Source organism: Gopherus evgoodei, chromosome 4, assembly GCF_007399415.2.
Source record: "Gopherus evgoodei ecotype Sinaloan lineage chromosome 4, rGopEvg1_v1.p, whole genome shotgun sequence".
Taxonomy (NCBI): domain Eukaryota; kingdom Metazoa; phylum Chordata; order Testudines; family Testudinidae; genus Gopherus; species Gopherus evgoodei.
This window is the reverse complement of record NC_044325.1, coordinates 22,172,642-22,194,178: the sequence shown is the minus strand read 5'-3', so window position 1 is coordinate 22,194,178 and position 21,537 is coordinate 22,172,642. Positions and strand designations below refer to the sequence as shown.

Here is a 21,537-nt window from a genome sequence, read left to right as displayed (position 1 = left end):
CTGTCAGGGAAATCAGTTACATGCTGATAATTAACATTCAAAAATTTAAGGAAAGGTAATAGGAGAGAACATAAGTCAACTACAAGTACACGGCAGCAAAATATTTTATTAATAATTAAGGATATAATAAAACAATATTAACTTTGAATCTGTACCAATGCACTATAATGCATACAGATAAATTTGGATACACACATTTTAAAGAAGATTTACGTACAATCATTAGTTACAAACTTTTCCATTAAGCATACTTTAAAAAACAAACAAACAAAACACTCCACTAAATTGGAAAGAAGGAGGGGGGGTAAATGGTCATGAGTTACCACAAAATCAAGACTGGGATACTTCAAATCAAATTTAATCATAAATCAATATAATCAGCAAACAAGTATCATGATTTACAACTTTCTCAAAACATAAAAAATATATCAATTCATTTCTTTTGCTAAGATGTAACAGCACAGCATGCACAAAAGCCTTTCCATTCCACTTACTAATAAAATGTAGGCTTTTTGTGAGTTGGTCCTTTTACATCTTGCTGGATAGTTACATACCAGAAAGCAAGTGTGTTCCCCAGTCATCTTGTACACAAAACAAAGAAATTACGTTCTTCAGCACAGAAACTGGATTCTGTAAAATCCATGCACCATACTTTTTTTGGTTTAGTTTATTTAGTTTACTATTCATGCAGAAACTGCTTACAAATACTGCACCAGATAAGGATTTCCACAAATCTTAAATGCTGCACATTTAACTCTTGAGCAGAAGACTGTTAAAAATGCAAAAAGCTAAGATCACACAATATGTTGGAACTGGAATCTACTGAGTGAATCATTTTTCAATCCATCTGATGCTTTTGCCTTTTAAAGAATCAACCTGTCACAAAAGCTGAGATAAGCAAATCTTAAATAGAAAAAATATATAAACTATCATTCACCTTTACGGAAAAAAAATTAGAAATGCTGAAAGCTTCAGATGACCTACAGAAGAATATGAATGCTCTGATTTTTTTTAAACAATGGCTGTACATCTAACCATTGAAGAGACCAGACAGTAACAGTAATCATAGTAATTAAACTTAAATATAATAAGCATTATCCAACTGTTATGTCATGAAAGTCACAAATGTATATTAGAAGTTATTACTACAATTTAAGTGCTTAACAAAATCTGAAATGACCTTTGTAAACATTAGCAAAATAATTCAGCTGTTTAACACCATTAATAATCAATTTGTTTTAGCCAACAGAATAAGAAATGCCGAAGTAGATAGGTTAAACTGTATTTGTAAGCAGATGTAATTTGAAAAAAAAAAGAAAAGGAAAAAAGGGAAGAGATGGGCACAGGTAAGGCCATGCATGAATTGGAAAAATAGGGAGAAGCATCTGAAGAATACATCCTCAGTATTGAGCTATTACTTATCAACTATAATTAATTTTAAAAAAATTCTTTGACAAATAATGTACAAACAGAAGAACAAAAATTCAGTGAATCAAAATAATCATATTTTGAAATTACATAGCTTGTTTCATCCAGATATTTCAAAGCACTTTATAAACGTGAGTAACTATTATTATCCTCTTCTTCTAATCTGAGGTGCTGGCTGTCTCTCCCAAGGTCACTAAGCAAGTCATTGTGTGGGGAGTTGGGAACAGAATCCAAATTTCCTGAGTCCAAGTCCCACTCTCAAACATATAGTCACAGCAGATCCATAATATATCACTTTATTTAATTTGATACATATTATAGCTGAATTGTAAATAGAAAAATCCAATTGGTAGAGATGACTATAAATGCATCATGCTGCCATTAGACAGACAGTTCCTGTATCTATCTAAGGTGGTATAACTTTAAGGTGTTGTTAAAAGGCACTTGTCTCACAAAAAACATTTTTTCTCTAATTAGTGTATTTAAAATATAAAATATCTGAAATGATTTACACTTGTTAAAATGTTGCAAATAAATAATCCATTACAAAGTAATAATTTATAAATCTAACATGAAAGGAGCTATATGGGAAAACAGCTATATTTAAACACATTTTTGACCCATTATTCCACTTAGTGCAGCATTCTGTATGATACTTCTACAGTAGCACACTTTTGGTATGATTTATATTGACTACTAAATTCCTATATTCACAAAGGAAGAGGAACATGCATGTAGAAATAGGATCAGGTTTATTTAACAAGCTGCAGAACTAACCTAACTGCTTGTGAGCTGAAGAAGAGACATCATACCATAAGTAAGCCTTTTATGAGTCTTATGTCTGAAATCACATATGATCAGTATGAAATGTGACACAAATTATGAAAAATTGTTACTAATTATATTTACAAGGTTAAATCAGGAGTACCCACTGACTTAAGTCATTTTAAAGTGATTTCCATTCTCACAGGTTGCTGAGAAGACCCATCACATCTAGATCCAATAACTGAGTTAAAATACATCTAAATGGCAACTAAAGATAATCCAGTGCAGTTTTCAGGGATTTATAGATGGCAGTGAAAAAAAAACAAAAAAAAAAAAACACCTCACATTTATCTAATCTATGTATACTATAGTTTTCCAGTCTTTCAAGTCTCATAGCTATCTTCTAATAAGATGGCAGCCTGAATTTGAGGGACTCTTTCTTAGATGTCCAGCACAACAAGAAAATGGATACAACCAGTCATTATGTATGTAAATGATAATTTCCAACATGTATTATAACACAGCTACATTGTAAAACCAAAAACACAGTAAGATGAAATGGATGGAACCAAATCAAACACAGAAATGAATAGCCAACATTTTTTTGTATTTAGTTTTTTGATTAGAATAACACATTAGAAGTATGTCCATGCCGCTGTAAAGTTGATGGAGCTAACCTTGCATTTGGCCAATAATCTTAAATTCTCAGTCTTCTTTAAATAGTTTTCCAGTACTGTATTTTAAGGAAATTCCTGCATCTTTGAGAAATGTGCATTCTCTGACTTTTGCATTAAGTTTCTTTAAAAAACAGTTTGACCAAATATTAGACTCTGATACTTACGCAATTCCTCAACAAAGCCGTATCTCCCACATAACATGGTGACCAAAACTGAAAAAAATGGTGTACTGACAATTGCCAGGGCAAATGAGTGAAAGTGTGGGATAGCTGCCATATAATCAAGCCAACTATTTACACCATCTCCATAACCCGAGCAAATAAGAACACAACTTTTAATCATGTGCAGCTCATGGGAACTATAGTCTACATAAAGTGCAAAAAAGAAAGCAATATCTATCATGAGGCCACTGCTTTTCTAGTACTCCCACTCATCTGTTTTCATGTCTAGATAGTAAAGAATATTCTGTGCAAGCTTTACTGCCTGCTTTCTGGCAACTTTAGATCGTTCATCTCCTTGTGGATCAACAGCATCAAGTGCCAGAAGTTGCTTAGTGAGGAGCTCTTCTAGTCTCATGTAGTTCTTATCAGTTCTGTTTCCATCAAAAGAGAGCACTTCCCTCTGAATCTGAGACAAGTGTCCAAGAACACTCCAGACTGCCTTATGAGACTGGTGTTCCACATCAGTTTGTTCACCACACATTTGTCTTTTTTCAAGTGCTTCCTTTAAATCAATATATGTTATAAGAGTTTGCACTTCTATTACTGCTCTTCTCCTGGCTTCTCTGATACACGGGTTCTTTCCCGGACTCACTTCATCCAAGTGGGCAATTAAACCTTGCAGTTCTGCCTTGCATCCCAAGTACAAATCAGAAGCATTTTCTGCTCTGAAAAGTAAAGAATGAACTTCTTTCATTTTTTTGCGGATCTCTTCTATTTTTAGAATGGATTGATTTTGTGCCAAGTCATAAGCATGAGCAGAGTCCGCTTCTTCTTCCAAATCCAGATATTGCTGTAATTTATTGATCTCTTCCACCACTTCCTTTCTGTAATTTCTTATTTCTGTGTGACCACAAACATCCAAAGCATCCAAATCAGCAATCAGACCTGTAAGCACACAGGATAAATGCCTACAAGTCTCATTATTATTTACTCCCATTAAGACTGCAATAAGAGTTCCCCTAGCCTTGTTCACATCACACATAACTGAGTTAATTTTTGAGACTGAAGGATGTGCATCACTGGAGAGTGGCAGGGAAGGTTGCTGCTTTATACAGCTTTCTATAATCTCTTGAACTGCGCAAACTTTTGTCAGAGTGTGATATCTTGCTTTCCGTAACGAGATTTTTCCTCCAGTTTTCACCTGAGTGAGTCTCAACACAATATCCTGAATACCCTCTTCAAATTCATCAGTTATACAGTTGCCACCTTTATAAAAAGGTGTGATCTCACGTTCTACCAATGACTGAGCTTCTTTATATATGGCCTCTATTTCCAGTCTGTGTGGATGGTTCGCATTCTGCTCCAATTCCTTGAGTAGTCTCTCTGTTTCCTGGGCTGCTCGTTTTCTCACCTGCTGAATGTCCCCTTTTCCTTCAGTATCTACAGAATCTATTTCAAAAAGCTGTTTAGTCAGAGTCCTCTCCAGTTTCTTGTAATCCCTGTCAGTAGACAGGCCACTGAAAATCACCACCTGCTGTTCAATATCTCTGACTTCTTTCTGTATTTCTTGCAGCCTTTTGATGGAAGGGTGTTGGTTACCCATATCCATTATCTTTTATCCTCCAGTTCCAACTGAACTACAAATAAGGCAAGAATAAGAACTATGACTGACAAAATTATATCAGACACTGACTGACATTTCATGCTACCTTTAACAACTTTTATAAGGCCTCAAGTCACTTCAAAATATTTAATAAACTAATTTGAGCTAAAAAGTTACAGAGACTTTTACTGGTATAAGTTTAAAAAAAAAAAGAGTGAACCACTTAACTTCAAAACATACAATATTTCCCTGTTCTTTTGTGCATATATCTCTAATGCTGTCTGCAAGCTTCTTGCTATTAAATGATATGCATTAGAGCTGTCAAGCAATTAAAAAAATTAATTGCACTGTTAAATAATAGAATCCCATTTATTTAAATTTTTCCATGCTTTCTACAGTTTCAAATATACTGATTTCAATTATAACAGAATACAAATTGTACAGTCTTCACTTTATATTTTTTATTTCAAATACTTGCACTGTAAAAAACAAAAGAAACGGTATTTTTCAATTCACCTAATACAAGTACTGTAGTGCAATCTCTTTATCATGAAAGCTGAACTTACAAATGTAGAATTATGTACAAAAAAAACCCCTGCATTCAAAAACAAAATATAAAACGTTAGGGCCTACAAGTCCACTCAGTCCTATTTCTTCTTCAGCCAATCGCTCAGAGAAACAAGTTTGTTTACATTTGCAAGAGATAGTGCTGCCCGCTTCTTGTTCAGTTTCACCAGAAAGTGAGAACAGGTGTTCGCATGGTGCTGTTGTAGTTGGGAGTTGCAAGATATTTACATGCCAGATGCGCTAAAGATTCATATTTCTCTTCATGCTTCAACCATCATTCCAGAGGATGTGTCCACGCCGATGATGAGTTCTGCTCGATAACAATCCAAAACAGTGTGGATCAACATGTGTTCATTTTCATCATCTGAATCAGATGCCACCAGCAGAAGGTTGATTTTCTTTTTTGGTGGTTTGGGTTCTGTAGTTTCTGCATCAGAGTGTTGCTCTTTTTAGACTTCTAAAAGCATGCTCCACATCTCATCCCTTTCAGATTTTGAAAGGCACTTCAGATTCTTAAATCTTGGGTCAAGTGCTGTAGCTATCTTTAGAAATCTCACATTGGTGCCTTCTTTGCGTTTTGTCAAATCTGTAGTAAAAGTGTTCTTAAAATGAACACGTGCTGAGTCATCATCTTAGACTACTATAACATGAAATATATGGCAGAATGCAGATAAAATAGAGCCGGAGACATACAATTCTCTCCCAGGGAGTTCAATCACAAATTTAATTAAAAGCAGCGAAGAGTCCTGTGGCACCTTATAGACTAACAGACGTATTGGAGCATGAACTTTCGTGGGTGAATACCCACTTCGTCAGATGCATGTAGTCATGCATCCGACGAAGTGGGTATTCACCCACGAAAGCTCATGCTCCAATACATCTGTTAGTCTATAAGGTGCCACAGGACTCTTTGCTGCTTTTACAGATCCAGACTAACACGGCTACCCCTCTGAAATTTAATTAAGGCATTCTTTTTTAAAAAGCGTCATCAGCATGGAAGCATGTCCTCTGGAATGGTGGCCAAAGCATGAAGAGGCATCCAAATGTTTAGCATATCTGGCACATAAATACTTTGCAATGCCAGCTACAAAAGTCTCATGCGAACGCCTATTCTCACTTTCTGTGACATTGTAAATAAGAACAGCATTATCTTCCGTAAATGTAAACAAACTTGTTTGTCTTAGCAGTTGGCTGAATGAGAAGTAGGACTGAGTGAACTTGTAGACTCTAAAGTTTTGAATTGTTTTGTTTTTGAGTGCAGTTCAGAGGTGAAAGTAAGCCGGTACGGACTGGTACAGCGTACCAGTAAAAAAGTGGCTGCCAATACAGGCCGCTACACAGCTGACATTAAAGCATTAAAGCACTGCCAGGGAGCACTTTAAGCACTGTACCGGCAGCGCCACTGATAGGGAGCCACTGGGGCCTAGTGATTTAAAAGGGCCTGGGGCTCACGGCAGCCAGTGGCCAGAGCCAGTGACCAGAGCCCCGGGCCCTTTAAATCGCTGCTGGAACCCTGGACGGCGTGGGCCAGGCAGCACTGGCTGGGGGAATCTGGCCCCATCCCTGCCCCTTCTGCCTGAGGCCCCTCCCCTTCTGGGGGCTCAGACCATTCCCCCCAACCTTGCCTAGGGACCCTGTCCGCCACCGATAAGCCCTTTAAGTTACTTTCACCCCATGCAGTTATGTAACTGAAAAAATAAATCTACATTTGTAATTTGTACCTTCACAATAAAGAAATTGCACTAGAGTACTTGTATGAGGTGAATTGAAAAATGCGATTTCTTTTATCATTTTAACAGTGCAAATATTTGTAATAAAAAATAATATAAAGTAAGCAGTATACACTTTGTATTCTGTGTTGTAAATGAAATCAGTAAATTTGAAAACATAGAAAACATCCAAAAATATTTAATAATAAACAATAGTATACCAATTGAAAAACAGTGCAACTAAAACTGTGATTAATTTTTGAGTTAATCGCATGAGTTAAATGTGATTAATCACCAGCCCTAATATGCACTTTTGAATTTACACTGCTAGAAGTCTTAGTTCACTCTCTCACCTATAACGATTACAAGCAATGCAGAACAAATTGGTTACTTCAGTAATGAAGAAAATTAATGAGGCAATTTTCAATCCTTAATTTTTTAATACAATACACATACACACACACACACACAAATCCCTACTGGTAAATAAGTATACCCTTCCCACTCACTTGCATTATTCAGAATAGGAATTATAAACAACCAACACTAAAACAAAGAACACTGTCAACCTTTTACCCATATCTATCTATCCCCAGCAACCTTCACAGCCTCCTCCACCATCCAGCGCCCTTAACGTGCACCCATCTACCCCAGACGATCTACACCTGTTTCTACACACCCAGAGCCCTTCACCTGCATCCACCCTATCCAACGCTCTTCCCCTGCGCCCATCTAGCCCTGGCTCCCCTCTCCTGCCTCATTCAGTATCCTTCACCTCCCACACCTCCCGGCAGCCCTTCACTGATCACTTTCCTCACTCGAGGTGCCCTCCCCCGCCCTTCCAGCACCACCTGTCCTCCAGCAGCATCCATAACCATCCCCAGCACCGCGGCCCCTGCATAAAATGGGAGGGGGAGTGTGAGATGGGCCCTAGTCCCCACAGACTGGGATGACCATATGGCGCCTACCCCAGCCAGCAGCCTTGGGGGAAGACAGTCCCCTGGAGCAGGCCCCGATCCCCCCGGAGCCCGGACTCGCTACATCCCTGCAGGAGGGGCCGGGATCCGCCAGGCCACCTCGCCGCCGGCAGGCGGTGACTTCACAATGGGGGCGTCCCCGGGGAACGGAGAGCGAGTGCCAGGGCCCAGAGCCGGCTCCCCCTTAGCGGGGGCGGCAGCGAGCGAAAGCCCGGCCCCGGGGCCACAGATGGAATAGAGCCCCCGTCTCTCCCTCTCCTCAGTGACCCGGCAGCCCGGACCCCTTCCCTACCAACCCCCCCTTTCCTCCACGCCCCGGCAGCCCTCCCCCCACCTCAGGCGGGGCTGCCTGCTCTTCCCCGCGACGTCCGCCCGCTCACCCGGCTCAGCAGACGCTGTTCTCCCGCACACAGAACATGGCTCGGTCAGAGTCCCCCCTCCCCGCCAGCCTCTCACCTGTGGGCCGCCGGCGGCTGTCAGTCGCCCGCAGGCCAAGCGGCGGCTAACCCGAGGGCCCCCGTCCCCGCCCTCACTCGGCGGGGGCGCACGGGGAAGGGAGCGAAGGGCAGCCTGAGCTGCGCAGCCGAGAGACCGATCGAGACGCTCTATCCCCGGTTACCGCCGCCCACAGGCCGGAGCTGCGCCGCCTGCCGCACCGCAGGGAGATGTTTTGGGCGGCCTTCTGCTTGCGACATGGCCGTAAAGCTGCCGCGAGAGGGGCGAGCGAGGCGCGATGGCAGAGGCGGCGGCAGCAGCGGTTAGAGCGGGCCGGCGCGTGAGGCACGTGTGTTCTGGAACGCGCCGCTGCTTCTCCCGAGCCGGTGGCGGCGCGGGGCTCCTGGCCGCGGAGAGGGGGCGCGAGCCGGAGAGCCGGGTAAACAGGCAGAGGGGGCACAGGGTGACGGGGAAAGTCTCCGCTGCGAGCCCGGCCCGCCCGGCTCCGGGCCCGGGTTTTGAGGGAGGGAGAGCCCGCCCCGCCCCGCGCCACCGGGGTTGTATTGCTGAGGGAGGCGGGGGGTTGGTTCAGTAGGCAGAGCGGGGAGCTGAAACTCTCTAGCTCTCTCCCGGGAGGGGCGGGCTCCTCCCCTGCCTCCGGCTCCATGCGGGTGGACCGCTGGACCTGCATGGAGCTTCATCTCCGCCCCCCCCCAATGGTTTTTGGTACAAGATTTGGGGCCCTGCTGGGTGCAGCTGGGCACTGGGTGTCAGGACTCGTGCGCTTTGTTCCCAGGTGGCAGTAGGGAATCAGCTGGACTCTCCCAACTAGAGGCTGGGAGCCGGGACTCCTGGGTTCTTTTCCTGGCTCTAGAGTAGCAGCCCTGTTAGTCTGTATCTGCAAAAAGAACAGGACTCAGGAGTACTTATGCTGAAATAAATTTGTTAGTCTCTAGGGTGCCACAAGTACTCCTGCTCTTCCTGGCTCTGGTGAGGGAATGGGGGTGTGTGGATTCTGGGGTGATATTCTCCCTGGATTATCATGCTTCCCCGTATTCCCAGGGCTTCTCATGACAGGATTTTACTTGCATTTCCTGTTTAATTATTTGAAGAAGTTTTGTAAAACCGTCAATAGTATTTGGACAGCACTTCTCAAGAAATGAAACATTTTCCAAGGGTCAGGGCAAGTCTAATAAAATCTCATTAGTTGCTTTTTAATTGTATGTGTTCTTGATTAGCAAATAAATGAGCGTGTTGCTTAGGAAACAGTATGGTCTGGGAGGAACCCGACCAGCAAGTGATTTGGAATCAGACCCTCTGCTGCTACTGATTGATTTCTTGTGTGGCCTTGGCAAACTGTGTTGCTCTTCTGTGCCTTGTTTTCTCCAGGGATAGTATTTGCCTGCCTCTTGGGCTGTTGTGGAGATTAATATTTGGAGATTTTTTCATAAGAGCTACCTAAATGTCAAGTGTTATTAATGAAGTGTTATTTGGGGTTTAAAAAAAAAAATCTAGCAGGTCTTGAGAAAACTAATATGCATACCTGTTTTATATTTAGGCTGGTCAGAATTAAATTTTTTAATATAATTTTGATGGATAATGGTTATTTTTAAACATTTTTTTCTTTTTATCTATTTAAATTTTCAGAGTTGCAGGACATTAACTGGGGGGTAGTCTGACAACAGTTATGTAATGACAGTAGATGCTGAGATTCAAAAAAATTAAGCCTTTGTTATCATTAAAACACAAATTGTCAACATCAAATGTCAAAATAAGTCTTCAAATTATGTTAAGGACTGTTATAAAAAGAGTGGTGATCAATTGTTCTCCATGTCCACTGAAGGTAGGCCAAGAAGCAATCTTTTTAATCTGTAGCAAGGGAGAGTTGTTAGGATAAACCTTCTAAGTGTGAGATTAGTTAAATACTGGAATAGGCTTCCAACTGAGCTTGTAGAATGCTCGTTGTCGTTGGTTTTTGAGAACGTTAGACAAACACAGGGATGGTCTAGATCGGGGTTCTCAAACTTCATTACACTGTGACCCTCTTCTGACAACAAAAATTACGACAGGACCTCAGGAGGGGGCACTGAAGCCTAAATCCACCCAAGCTCTGCAGTCTCAGGGGGGGTGGCATGGTCAAAGCCAAACCCCATGGGTGGCCGGCTGGAGCCCCGAGACCCCTGTGCCCTCCCCTCACGGCCAGAGCCACAAGCCCCCCCCACCTGCCTGGAGGAGCCCCGGACCAGCCAAAGCCCCAAGCTGAGCCTCCTGCTGCCTGGAGAAGCCCTGGCAAGGCTGGCTGAAGCCCTAAGCCGAGCCCCGCCCCCGTGCTGGAAAGAGCCTGGGACTGGCTACAGTCACACCTCTTCTTCCTGGACCTCTCGAGGTCCCTTCCAGTCCTAGAGTCTGAATCTATGACTCGACATGCCCAGGGAAAAGCGTCTGTAGAACAGTGGTTTTCAAAGTTCAGATTGCGACCCAGAATGCACAGCACTGGCTCAGCACCCAGGAACCCTGGCAGTCCCTACCTCTTCTGACACCGCGCTGCATCCCGAAAGTGGCCAGCAGCAGATCCGGTTTGTAGGCAAGGGGGCCATGGGGCTCCACATGCTGCCCCCACCAGCCAATGGGAGCTGGGGTGTGGGAGTGCCTGCACGCCTCCACCTGGGAGCTGGACCTGCTGGCTGCTTGCAGAGTGCAGCATGGTCCGCGGGAAGCCTGCCGCTGTGCCACAGTTGCACTGCTGACCAGGAGCTGCCAGAGGTAAGCCCATGCCCCAACCCCACGTTCCTGCCCCAGCCCTGAGCCCCCCCCCAACCTGGAGCCCCTTCCTGCACCCCAACTTCTCGGCCCCCACCCCAGAGCCTGCACCACCAGCCCAGAGCCCTGACCCCATCCTGAACTCTAACCCCCCACCCCAGAGCCCCCTCCCACACACTGAACTCCTCATTCTTGGCCCCACCCTGCAGCCCTCACCCTGCACTCCAACCCTCTGCCCAAGCCCCCTCACACACCCTAAACCCCTCATCCCCAGTTCAGTTGTCATGGGCATCAACAATTTTCTTCAACTGGGTCACCAGAAAAAAAGTTTGAAAACCACTGCTGTAGAAGACACTTTTGATATGTTACATGCAGTCTCCAGGGCAGCTGAGGTGGCAATATGTGCCTTCTCAGCTGCCCTGGAACCTTCAGGGCATAATAATAGTAAAAACTTGGCTGCCAAACCCCGCAGCCAGTGGTTCAATGGCCGATCCCCACTGGCCTGGCCAAGGGAGGCCAAAGATGAAGCCCAAGGGCTTCAGCCCCAGGCAGAGGGCCTGTAACTTGAGCCCTTCCGCTCAGAGCGGAAGCCCCTAGGCTTGGGCTTTGGCCTGGGAGGGTGGGGCTCAGGCTTTGGCTCTGGGCCTCAGCAAGTCTTAGCCAGTCCCAGCAACCCCATTAAAATGGGGTCCTGACCCACGGTTTGAGAACTGCTGGTTTAGATAATGGTTAGTCCTGCCTCAGTGCAAGGAGCTGGAATAGAAGACTTCGAGATCCCTTCCTGCCCTATGATTCTATGTGAAAATAGATAAAGTAAATATTGTTAAATCAAGCTGTAATATGTTCACGCAACATTTTTCTTACTTTGCTTATCTATAAATTTCAATTATTGATGGAAATTTTTTTTATTGGGCTGTGCATATATGGTGAAAGCAATGTTAACTGACATTTACCAATAAATATCTAATCCTTCCAAGCCTATTTATATTGTAGTCCAATTCTAGACTAATTACTACATTATCATACAAGTAGAGGCTAGAGTTTGAGAATCTTGAGAATACAATCTGAATTTCCTCAATATAGCAAAATTAGCCAAGTTCTAAATCAGGGATTGGCAACCTTTGATACACTGCCTGTCAGCAAAAGCCACTGGCGGGCCAGGACAATCTGTTTACCTGCAGCGTCCGCAGATTCGGCCGATCGCAGCTCCCACTGGCTGCGGTTTGCCGTCCCAGGCCAATGGGGGCTGCGGGAAGCAACGTGGGCTGAAGGATGTGCTGGCTGCCACTTCCTGCAGCCCCCATTGGCATGGGATGGAGAACCACGGCCAGTGGGAGCTGTGAACAGCCAAACCTGCGGACGCTGCAGGTAAACATACTGTCCCGGCCCGCCAGCTGCTTTCCCTGACAGGCTGCATGCCAGAGGTTGTCGATCCCTGTTCTAAATGTTGATTCCACAAGACCCAGGTTTAGAAATTTTTTTCTAAGCGCAGTGCAGGTGTTACCTGTTCACTCAGCTCTCTGAATAAAGAACATCAGATTAGGGACCCAATCTTGTAAATTTTTATACACGCACTTAACTTTATGCACTGTGCATAGTCCCACTGTGGTCATTGAGAGTACTCATGCGGTGTGAACCACATACAGGCACAACTTTACCTGCCTACAAGATACAACTAAGATTAATTATAAATGGAGAAATAAGGATGTTGTTGTTGTTTAATAACTTTGTCTCGTTTAAAGCTTAACTTTAAAAATGCTGGTAGCATACAATAATTTATATTTCTGTAGTGCCTTACCTTTCATCTGAGAGTGCTTTACATACTTCAGAATGTTTCTCTGACAAATATCACCCTGATTTTGTAGATTGGGAAACTCTGGTCCAAAATCAAAAAGTGTCATTAACAGAGTATGTTAGTAGTCCAGAGTTCTCCCTACTCCTTCCTCAACAAACCACTGGTTAGTAGCTCCTTTATGCACTCTTACAGGCATACACAGGCAAAGAATAAACTGCAAGGAAAACATATACGAGGCTCATCCTGTACCTAACAGTCTCCTGTGCTACCATCAAATATATTAACAAGACAGAATGTCCATGACATGAAGAAGTGAAAGTGTGATCTAAGGGTTTCTTTAGTCTGTGTCTGTATCACAAAGTCACTTGTGCCTCTCTGACAGTTTGATAAACATATCATAAAAGTGAATTACTGATTGGCAAGGTCCCTCCCCACTCTGAACTTTAGGGTACAGATGTGGGGACCTGCGTGGACACTTCTAAGCTTAATTACTAACTTAGATCTGGTAACACTGCCACCATCCAGAAATTTCAGTGTCTGGAACACTTCCTATCCCCCCAAAACCTTCCCCTCCCTGGACAGCCTTGAGAGGCTTTTTCACCAAGTTCCTGGTGAACACCAATCCAACCCCTTGGATCTTAACACAAGGAGAATTTATCCATCCCCCTCTTCTTTTCCCCCCACCAATTCCTGGTGAGTCCAGATCCAATTCCCTTGGATCTTAAAACAAGAAAAAATCAATCGGGTTCTTAAAAAGAAAGCTTTTAATTAAAGAAAGAAAGGTAAAAATCATCTCTGTAAAATCAGGATGGAAAATATTTTACAGGGTAATCAGATTCATATACCCCATAGGAACCCCCTCTAGTCTTAGGCTCAAAGTTACAACAAACAGAGGTAAAATCCTCTCAGCAAAAAGGAACATTTACAAGTTGAGAAAACAAAAATAAGACTAACATGCCTTGCCTGGCTGTTACTTACAAGTTTGAAACACGAGAGACTGATTTAGAAAGATTTGGCGAGCCTGGATTGATGGCTGGTACCTCTTAGTCCCAAGAGTGAACAACCCCCAAAACAAAGAGCACAAACAAAAGACTCCCCCGCCCCCTTCCAAGATCTGAAAGTATCTTGTCCCCTTATTGGTCCTCTGGTCAGGTATCAGCCAGGTTTACTGAGCTTCGTAACCCTTTACAGGTAATAGTTAAGGGTTAATGCCTCTATCTGTTTATGACACTGATGTAAACTTAAATCAAGCTAACCTGAACTCTCAAAACTTTTGTTTTCATTATTGTGTTTTTAAGATTAGACTCAGCTGTGTGAGACATTATTATACTTTTCTAAGAAACACTATGCAAAATTTTTTTTAAATGGTTCATTTTTTTTATTTTGTTTTTAAGGCTTCAAGTTTCTGCCCTCCCGCACATTCTTGCAATGATTGGATTGGTCCTCCTGACAGTCAGTCAAACCTCAGACCAATAGTATTTCATATTCCTAAAAATGAATCGCCACTGGGACGAAGACTTAGGGAATTTAGACAGGAAACTCAAGTTTGGAACCAACAATTCTGGGCAAGCCAGAATGTGTCATTCAGAAAGGTGAGCATGTAGATGAGGTACTAAGCCACTTGGTGGTGCTGAGTTTCCTTAAGAATTTGTGGCGTTAGCAGCTGATTCTGTTTGGCTAGATTAAATTTTTTTTCACAAATTGTGTTGTATAGTGACATTGAACCATGATAGTTGTACATAATATCGCTGTTCAGAATAGTTGAGAGCACTACAACTAATCATTTTATCTTTATAAACTATTACTAAATGGTGTGGTTTTGCAATTATTTATCTCTTGTTTTAAATTGATTTTATAGTTGATTAATAGTAGAGGGTTTTTTGCCATTAAATAGGCTTATCAATACTGAGCGCATGTAAAGATGAGCTGCAAAGCTAAAAAGTGTGTGTACTTTTACTGTTGCTTGAGGATGTATAAAGAGATTCTCCAAACTTTTTGCTGCTTCTTTTTTACATTAGAAATATACAGTTGTGATTGTCCTCTTTTCTGGAGGATCTGGAATGTGAGACTAAAGCTGGTTACTGAAAACTGAGCTATTGTTCTAACTCCAATGGCATAGATGCAATCACTGAGGGGAAAATGAGGGACGTATCTCCCCTCACCAACTTTACTGTCCTGTTGATGTGTTTTTAAATAATGGCTACAAGCAGTGCATTTCACTCCTGGTCCCTCTCAATTTTTTTTCTTACGTGGGAAGAATATGTTGAATTCTAGGTTTGGAGAGGAACAACTCATCTATCCACCTCAAGCTGTGATGTAAACTATTTCTGTTTTTTTTGTTTTTTAAGATAGAAAGAAAAAAATTAACTAAAAAAAAAGCAACCAATTTTTTAAAATTCTATTAAGTAACTATGAATTTATTTTAAAAGGCTTAAGATCTTTCTGTGAATTTCACTATAATGGGCATAAGGCAGGAAGACCTTAAGAGCTGATATGTTGCCTTATTTAAAATTTACAGTGTAAGGTCTTGATCCTGAAAACACTAAGCATATACATACCTTTACTCACATGAATAGTGCAATTTACTTCAGTAGGACTGTTTGCATGAATAAAATTATGCACATTCTTAAAAGTTTATAGGATTGGGTCTAAGTGATTGTTTCCTGAAGAGCATCCAGTTAACTGATTATTGGTTTAGGTAGAAAACACTGTAGTCATTATCTGATGTATAATTATTGCTCAGATTATTGAAACTATTGATCAGTAAGATAGCTGACTTCTAGAATTAAATACATTTAGTTATAATGTTAAATGCATTTTAGGGAAAAGAAGAATTCATTTACTCAAGACTGAAGGCTAAAGGTCTGGAAATGAAAGGTGAAACAGGTTAGTGAGATCATTGTTTTTAAAATGTAAAATGCTTTCTGAAAGGGAGAGTTGTGGTGAATTTTAAGTTTTCACCAGATAGTTCAAACTCTCCTAAAGAAAATTAAGAGCAAATCCTGCCTCTGCCTCCATGGTTACAGAGCATCGCTTGGCAGTACTACCAATGCAGTTCTGTGACCCAGCAAGGCTGGGTTGGTCAGGGTTTGAAAGGCTGTGCCGGTGTGTGGTAGACGACTCATCTCTACAGTAGTTCTTTGCACAATGGTGCCTGTGGGTCTCTCTCACATTCTGTAGCAGAGCAACATTTCCTGAGTCCTCAGTTCAGTGTATTAATCACAAGAACAACCTTGATGTATTTATGTTGAAATTTATTTTCAGGTCAAAAGGTAACATTGAGTGCAGAAGAAATGGCAGATTTTTACAAGGACTTTTTAAGTAAAAATTTTAAAAAGCATATGTGTTATAACAGGTAGGTGTGTGCTCTTCCTGTTGGGTAATACACATAATTCATCTAAGTTAAAGGGACACCATCAACTTAGATCGCCCTTTTTGTCTGAAACTTTTTGCCTGCTGTTGTTAGAAGTAGTCCCTAAGGTTGTTTGCTGAAAGAAATTAGAGGAAAATAATTTTTTTCTCTTAAATTTGTTTTGCATGTGACAGAACTTCATGTATAGTCACTTTGAGAATGTCCACTATTTATAGTTAGATCCAGCTCCCCAGGAAATTAATCAGTCTCCCTATGGACTTAGATGGGAGCTGAATCAGCCTTCAGTCAGTTAGTTTCCCTTTTTATTGTACCTGTCTTTCAACAGCTACAGGAGAAAAAATTACAATTGGAAATGTGATTATAAAACCACTTAACTTTTGAAAAATTGAGTAGACTTCTAGTTGACTGTGTTCCTTTAAACACTGAATTAAGCAGTGACAATGTGTGATTGTTTTTGCATTCAGTAGAAAATCTTGACATGTAAACTAAATAATATTTATCATTTGTACTTTTATTCTTGTTTTTTTATTTTTCACCATTTTTACCTATAAGCTTACCAAACTGAAATTGATTAGTTTTGTTTTGTAGGATGAGGTACTTGAAGTTATGTGGGTTTTTCTTTGCTGTATTTGAACCCAATCTAAGACCACTCCTGAGACAGATCCTTAGCATCTTTATTCTTGCATGCAGCATCTCTTTCTCCTCTGTTGTGTTGAACGGTATTGAACCCTAAAGAGTTAAGGTGCTACTAGAAGTCCTGTTTTTCTGCTACAATATTCTGATCTTTCATATTACACATTTACTATGAATTGTGGTTTGGAGTTATATGTACAGTAACTTTGTACTTTTACCATAAGAACCTTTAAAAAAAAAATTCCTTAATGTTTAACTATAGAAGAACACACAGCAATAGCCTTAAAACACTGACACTCAAAAATGCTGTGATTATATATTTTGAATAACAAAATGGCTACAGCTATAGCAAATGTATCGCTTGGTGCTTGGGAAAGCAGACAGTGCTACTCCCTAAATTGGCCATTAGAAGGCTCACTGTAGTGAACTGTGACTAATATTCCACCTATCAGGTAAGAGTTCAGAATCTCTTCCTGAATATAGTTCTTGTTGCTATGCTGCAATCAGCTCAGCTGGCTATAATTACATCATTTTAATTAAAAAGTGTAATTGTACAGCCCAGAAGATAGCAGTGCTTATTATAGACATTCTGATTTCTGAGGGCTTAGCTTGTAGAATCTGTTATTCATGTGTTCAGTTATACACTTTCTGAGCATTGCCAGCTGGACTGGGAGTTGTGGCTGCAGTAGAGTTGAAATCTGAAAAATCATCATGCTTTTTAGTGTAGTTTAAAAATTAACTGATACTATGACTGCATTGGCTTCATGAATATGCATTTAGGAATATTTATACTGAAAACATTATCTAGTTTTGAAAACTGGAGTAAAAGTTTAAGCAAAGGAAATAAACAGGAAATGAGATCGTAGCATATATATAATCTCATTGTGGAAGTAAAGGGGAAAGAGAGACAATTACAATATTAGTAGTGTGATCTGTTGATTTACATGCATTTTAAGAGATGTTGGGTTTTATCTTTGTTACATTTTATGTGTAGTTTGCTACTAATTAAGGCCTGATCCAGGGTCAGGCCTTTATTGTGCCAGGCACATACGTAAAAGCTTTCCCATAGAGTTCTGCCAGTTGATCCTGACCAGTAACATCACTGCTATTCCAGCGCTAAGCCTGTTTTAATCAGATCCTGCTAATTGTGCAGTGTTTTGTGAAATAGACAGATGTCCACTGGAATTAGAAAGAGATAACAAACATACTTTCATTTGTGAGAAGAGTAAGGATTTGAAATCAGTTATCAAGAGGTGCAGACTGTTTTACCTAGATCCTGAATTATTTCTTAAAGGCATGCCTCCACCCCCCCAAAAAGGAGGGAGGGTAAAAGAATAGATATCATTTTAAAGAATATGAACTTTGCAAGGCAGAATACTGGCTGAATAAAATATATATATTGACTTACAAACCTAGCATTTGTCATAATGGATCAGATAATTTGACCTTTCAAGACTGACTTTTTTCTGCCTTTGGCAGTGATCAACTCTGCACATCCAAATGCATGCATATACACATACACCTGGCTAATAGTACAGCACTGGAAAATTCTCTCTGAATGCTTGATGATCAACTTTCCCTCTGAACTATGAGGCTTGATAACCCTTTTCTTAGCTTGCATAAGTTTAAATGTAATTGGTATAATTGGCCATAAAACTATTCAACCCCTCTTTAACTCTAGTAGCGTATTAAACTGAGTGCCTGCAGCCATGCATTCTATAGACTGGTTGCACAATGTTTGACTTCTTTTTAACCATCTACTTACTTACAAATTTTCATAGGCAAATTAGCGCTAATTAGTCATAATTGAATTGTCATGTGTCAGTGCCTCTAGGATAGCTAATGCAATTATCTACCTTTTTCTCTCCCCCATCCTCTGTTTTTTCTTCTTCTACTGATTGTTTTTCTGGTGCTGAAATCTAGAGAATGGTACAAACGTAATTTTACTATCACATTCCTCATGGGACAAGTGGCCTTTGAGAGGGCATGGAGGAGGCTTGGCTGGAAAAAGACGAAAGTTGGAAATTAACGCTCACCAGTCGTATAGAAAACAACAACACAGTAAAGGCTGTTGGACTGACACACTGTCTGTGGTCACATTCAGACTCTAGTTGCTGTGGCAGTAATTCACTGTTTACTCTGTATATCGGGCCACATGAATGAAAATAGCTGCTGATCTTGACTTTGCATTACCGTGTTGCACCAGAACATTAAAAAGTATGCCCAACCAAAAGCTATATTGGCAATTTATCAACAGCCTAAGGGCTGCACATAATTTACACACAATGGAACAGATTGCAGCCACCTTCATCATTAATCTGGTGGTGCAGCCCATAGAGACTATATGATCCAACATACCATGATTCATCTTGTTCCACATCCTGTAGTCTCCATGGGCCATATCAGTATATAAAAGATGGAAGTGGCCATGGTCTGCACTGGCTGCATGGGCTACAATTTTGCCACCCTGGTATAATCATCGTAGAGGTAAGTGCAGTTTGTGATTATACATTGATTAAATTTAAACTTAGATTTTTTAACACATTCTTATTTAGAGTGATTTGAATCCCTTTTTTAAAGTAATACTTAAAATATTATGTAGATTTAATACCCTTATAAATGACCAAAACAGCTGAATCTTCTTGATTGATCTATTCTTGTGAAAACAAACTTGTTGACTAAGTGATGTCTCAGTTGTCAGAGCTCAGATGAATAAATTTAAGATTTTTTAGTTTTAAAGTAAATAAAATCTAAACATTGTAGTTGTTTAGAGCCTGATCACATGGCATGCTTGACCAATTGCTTGGCATCAGCAAGGGTCGCAATCCTCATCAGGTGGCCCATATTTCTATTAAAATAATCAGATCCAAATATACAGAGCTCAAAACTCTAGATGGGAATGGGCACTAACACAATATTTCCTCGTCGTGCACATGTGTATACACACCCTCCAGCCCTGCAAAAGTTACTTTGTCAAAACAGCACATTTGGAGTTCTGCAGGTTTAGGGGATGCGTCTGGGGAATGAGGGGGAATGGCCAAAGGATGTCTCTGTGGAGCATCATCTGCTAGCATTTGTTTCCATGCTGTCATACCTCCTCAAAGGAGGCGTAGAGGCCAAGGCTTAATGTCTCAGCCCTCTAGAGATGTTTTGAGATCCACAGAATAATCTTGCAGTACTCAGGGCATCCATGAATTTGGAAGGTCACAGCTCATGCAAGTAAATTATTAAACATGCAGCTTTTCTTTATCTTTCTGTAAAGATTTTTCACATAAACCCCATGTGTGGTTCCTGCATTGACCCACTAATGGCCCTATAATATGGTCTACTTATGCCAGGGCACCCACATAATGACTTATGGGGTTAATGGTCTGTTGGCTAAATGATCTGTTAATTTTCAAGTTGTGATTATGAGCCCTGATACAACATGTATCAGTAATATTGTGATCTGACTTAAATCAATAAGAGAAAATTTTGTATGTAAATCTAAATACCCAAGTGAACTCCTGCTTTGGATTCTATTTTTTTTCTATCAACACAAAAGCTGTGTCAGCCTGTTTTGCCTATTCTCTTTGCTCTTTCTATCTTATAATACCAATGTAATACTGCTATGTTTCCTTGGACATAATGGTTATGAAAGTTGCATATTAGTAGTTTAAGTTTGGAACTGGCTCCGCTGTATATTTATTACAATATTTTGTTAGAAATGTCTTATCCTTTTCAGAATATTTTATCTTGCAATAAAGCATTAGACATGTTATGTGTAATATTCCAAGTCTGTTCATGAACTCATAGTTGCGGGGTGTGTGTGTGTGTGTGTGTATGTATGTATGTATATATATATAATATATATATATATATATAAATTTACAATCCAGGTTTGGGTGGCCTTTACATGTTGAATTTCAAAGAACCCAGTCCTGAAAAAACAAGCACAGTCTCCATAAAAGTACTTTGTTCACATTTAGCAGAGTGGGAGAATAAACACTCAGGGTATGTCTACACTATGGGATTATTCCGATTTTACATAAACCGGTTTTGTAAAACAGACTGTATAAAGTCGAGTGCACGCGGCCACACTAAGCACATTAATTCGGCGGTGTGCGTCCATGTACCGAGGCTAGCGTCGATTTCTGGAGCGTTGCACTACGGGTAGCTATCCTGTAGCTATCTCATAGTTCCCGCAGTCTCCCCCACCCATTGGAATTTTGGGTTGAGATCCCAATGCATGATGGTGCAAAAACAGTGTCGCGGGTGATTCTGGGTAAATGTCGTCACTCATTCTTTCCTCTGTGAAAGCAACAGCAGACAATCATTTCACACCCTTTTTCCCTGGATTGCCCTGGCAGATGCCATAGCATGGCAACCATGGAGCCCGTTTTGCCTTTTGTCACTGTCACCTTATGTGTACTGGATGCTGCTGACAGAGGCGGTACTGCAGCGCTACACAGCAGCATTCATTTGCCTTTGCAAGGTAGCAGAGATGGTTACCAGTCGTTCTGTACTGTCTGCTGTGCCACTGTAAATTGGCGATGAGATGATGGTTATCTATCGTTCTGTACTGTCTGCTGCTGTCACGGGTGCTCCTGGCTGACCTTCCCTGAGGTTGGCCAGGGGTGCAAAGACAAAAATGGGAATGACCTCCTGGATCATT

At 41.2% G+C, this 21,537-nt stretch overlaps 2 protein-coding genes across 8 annotated transcripts; one reads left to right on the top strand and one right to left on the bottom strand.

Moving 5' to 3' along the window:
* Positions 1–86: 86 nt before the first annotated feature.
* BAG5 (BCL2 associated athanogene 5) lies at positions 87–8,436 on the bottom strand. 6 transcript variants are annotated; one of them, XM_030558667.1, is made up of 2 exons: positions 8,344–8,436; positions 87–4,668 (listed from the first exon to the last, which is right to left on the bottom strand). In XM_030558667.1, the coding sequence occupies exon 2, from the start codon at positions 4,638–4,640 to the stop codon at positions 3,288–3,290; it is 1,353 nt and encodes a 450-aa protein (XP_030414527.1). In that variant the 5' UTR covers positions 4,641–4,668; positions 8,344–8,436; the 3' UTR covers positions 87–3,287. The 6 variants fall into 6 exon arrangements, with proteins under 6 accessions (XP_030414527.1, XP_030414530.1, XP_030414528.1 ...); XM_030558670.1 differs by having other exon boundaries at positions 87–4,663; positions 8,344–8,433; XM_030558668.1 differs by having other exon boundaries at positions 87–4,663; positions 8,268–8,355.
* A 101-nt stretch (positions 8,437–8,537) lies between these two features.
* On the top strand, positions 8,538–20,650 carry LOC115649754 (apoptogenic protein 1, mitochondrial). 2 transcript variants are annotated; one of them, XM_030558671.1, is made up of 5 exons: positions 8,538–8,644; positions 14,272–14,469; positions 15,700–15,763; positions 16,142–16,232; positions 18,807–20,650. In XM_030558671.1, exons 1-5 carry the CDS (start codon positions 8,621–8,623, stop codon positions 18,910–18,912), a joined length of 483 nt encoding a protein of 160 aa, XP_030414531.1. In that variant the 5' UTR covers positions 8,538–8,620; the 3' UTR covers positions 18,913–20,650. The 2 variants fall into 2 exon arrangements, with proteins under 2 accessions (XP_030414531.1, XP_030414532.1); XM_030558672.1 differs by lacking the exon at positions 16,142–16,232.
* Positions 20,651–21,537: the final 887 nt, after the last annotated feature.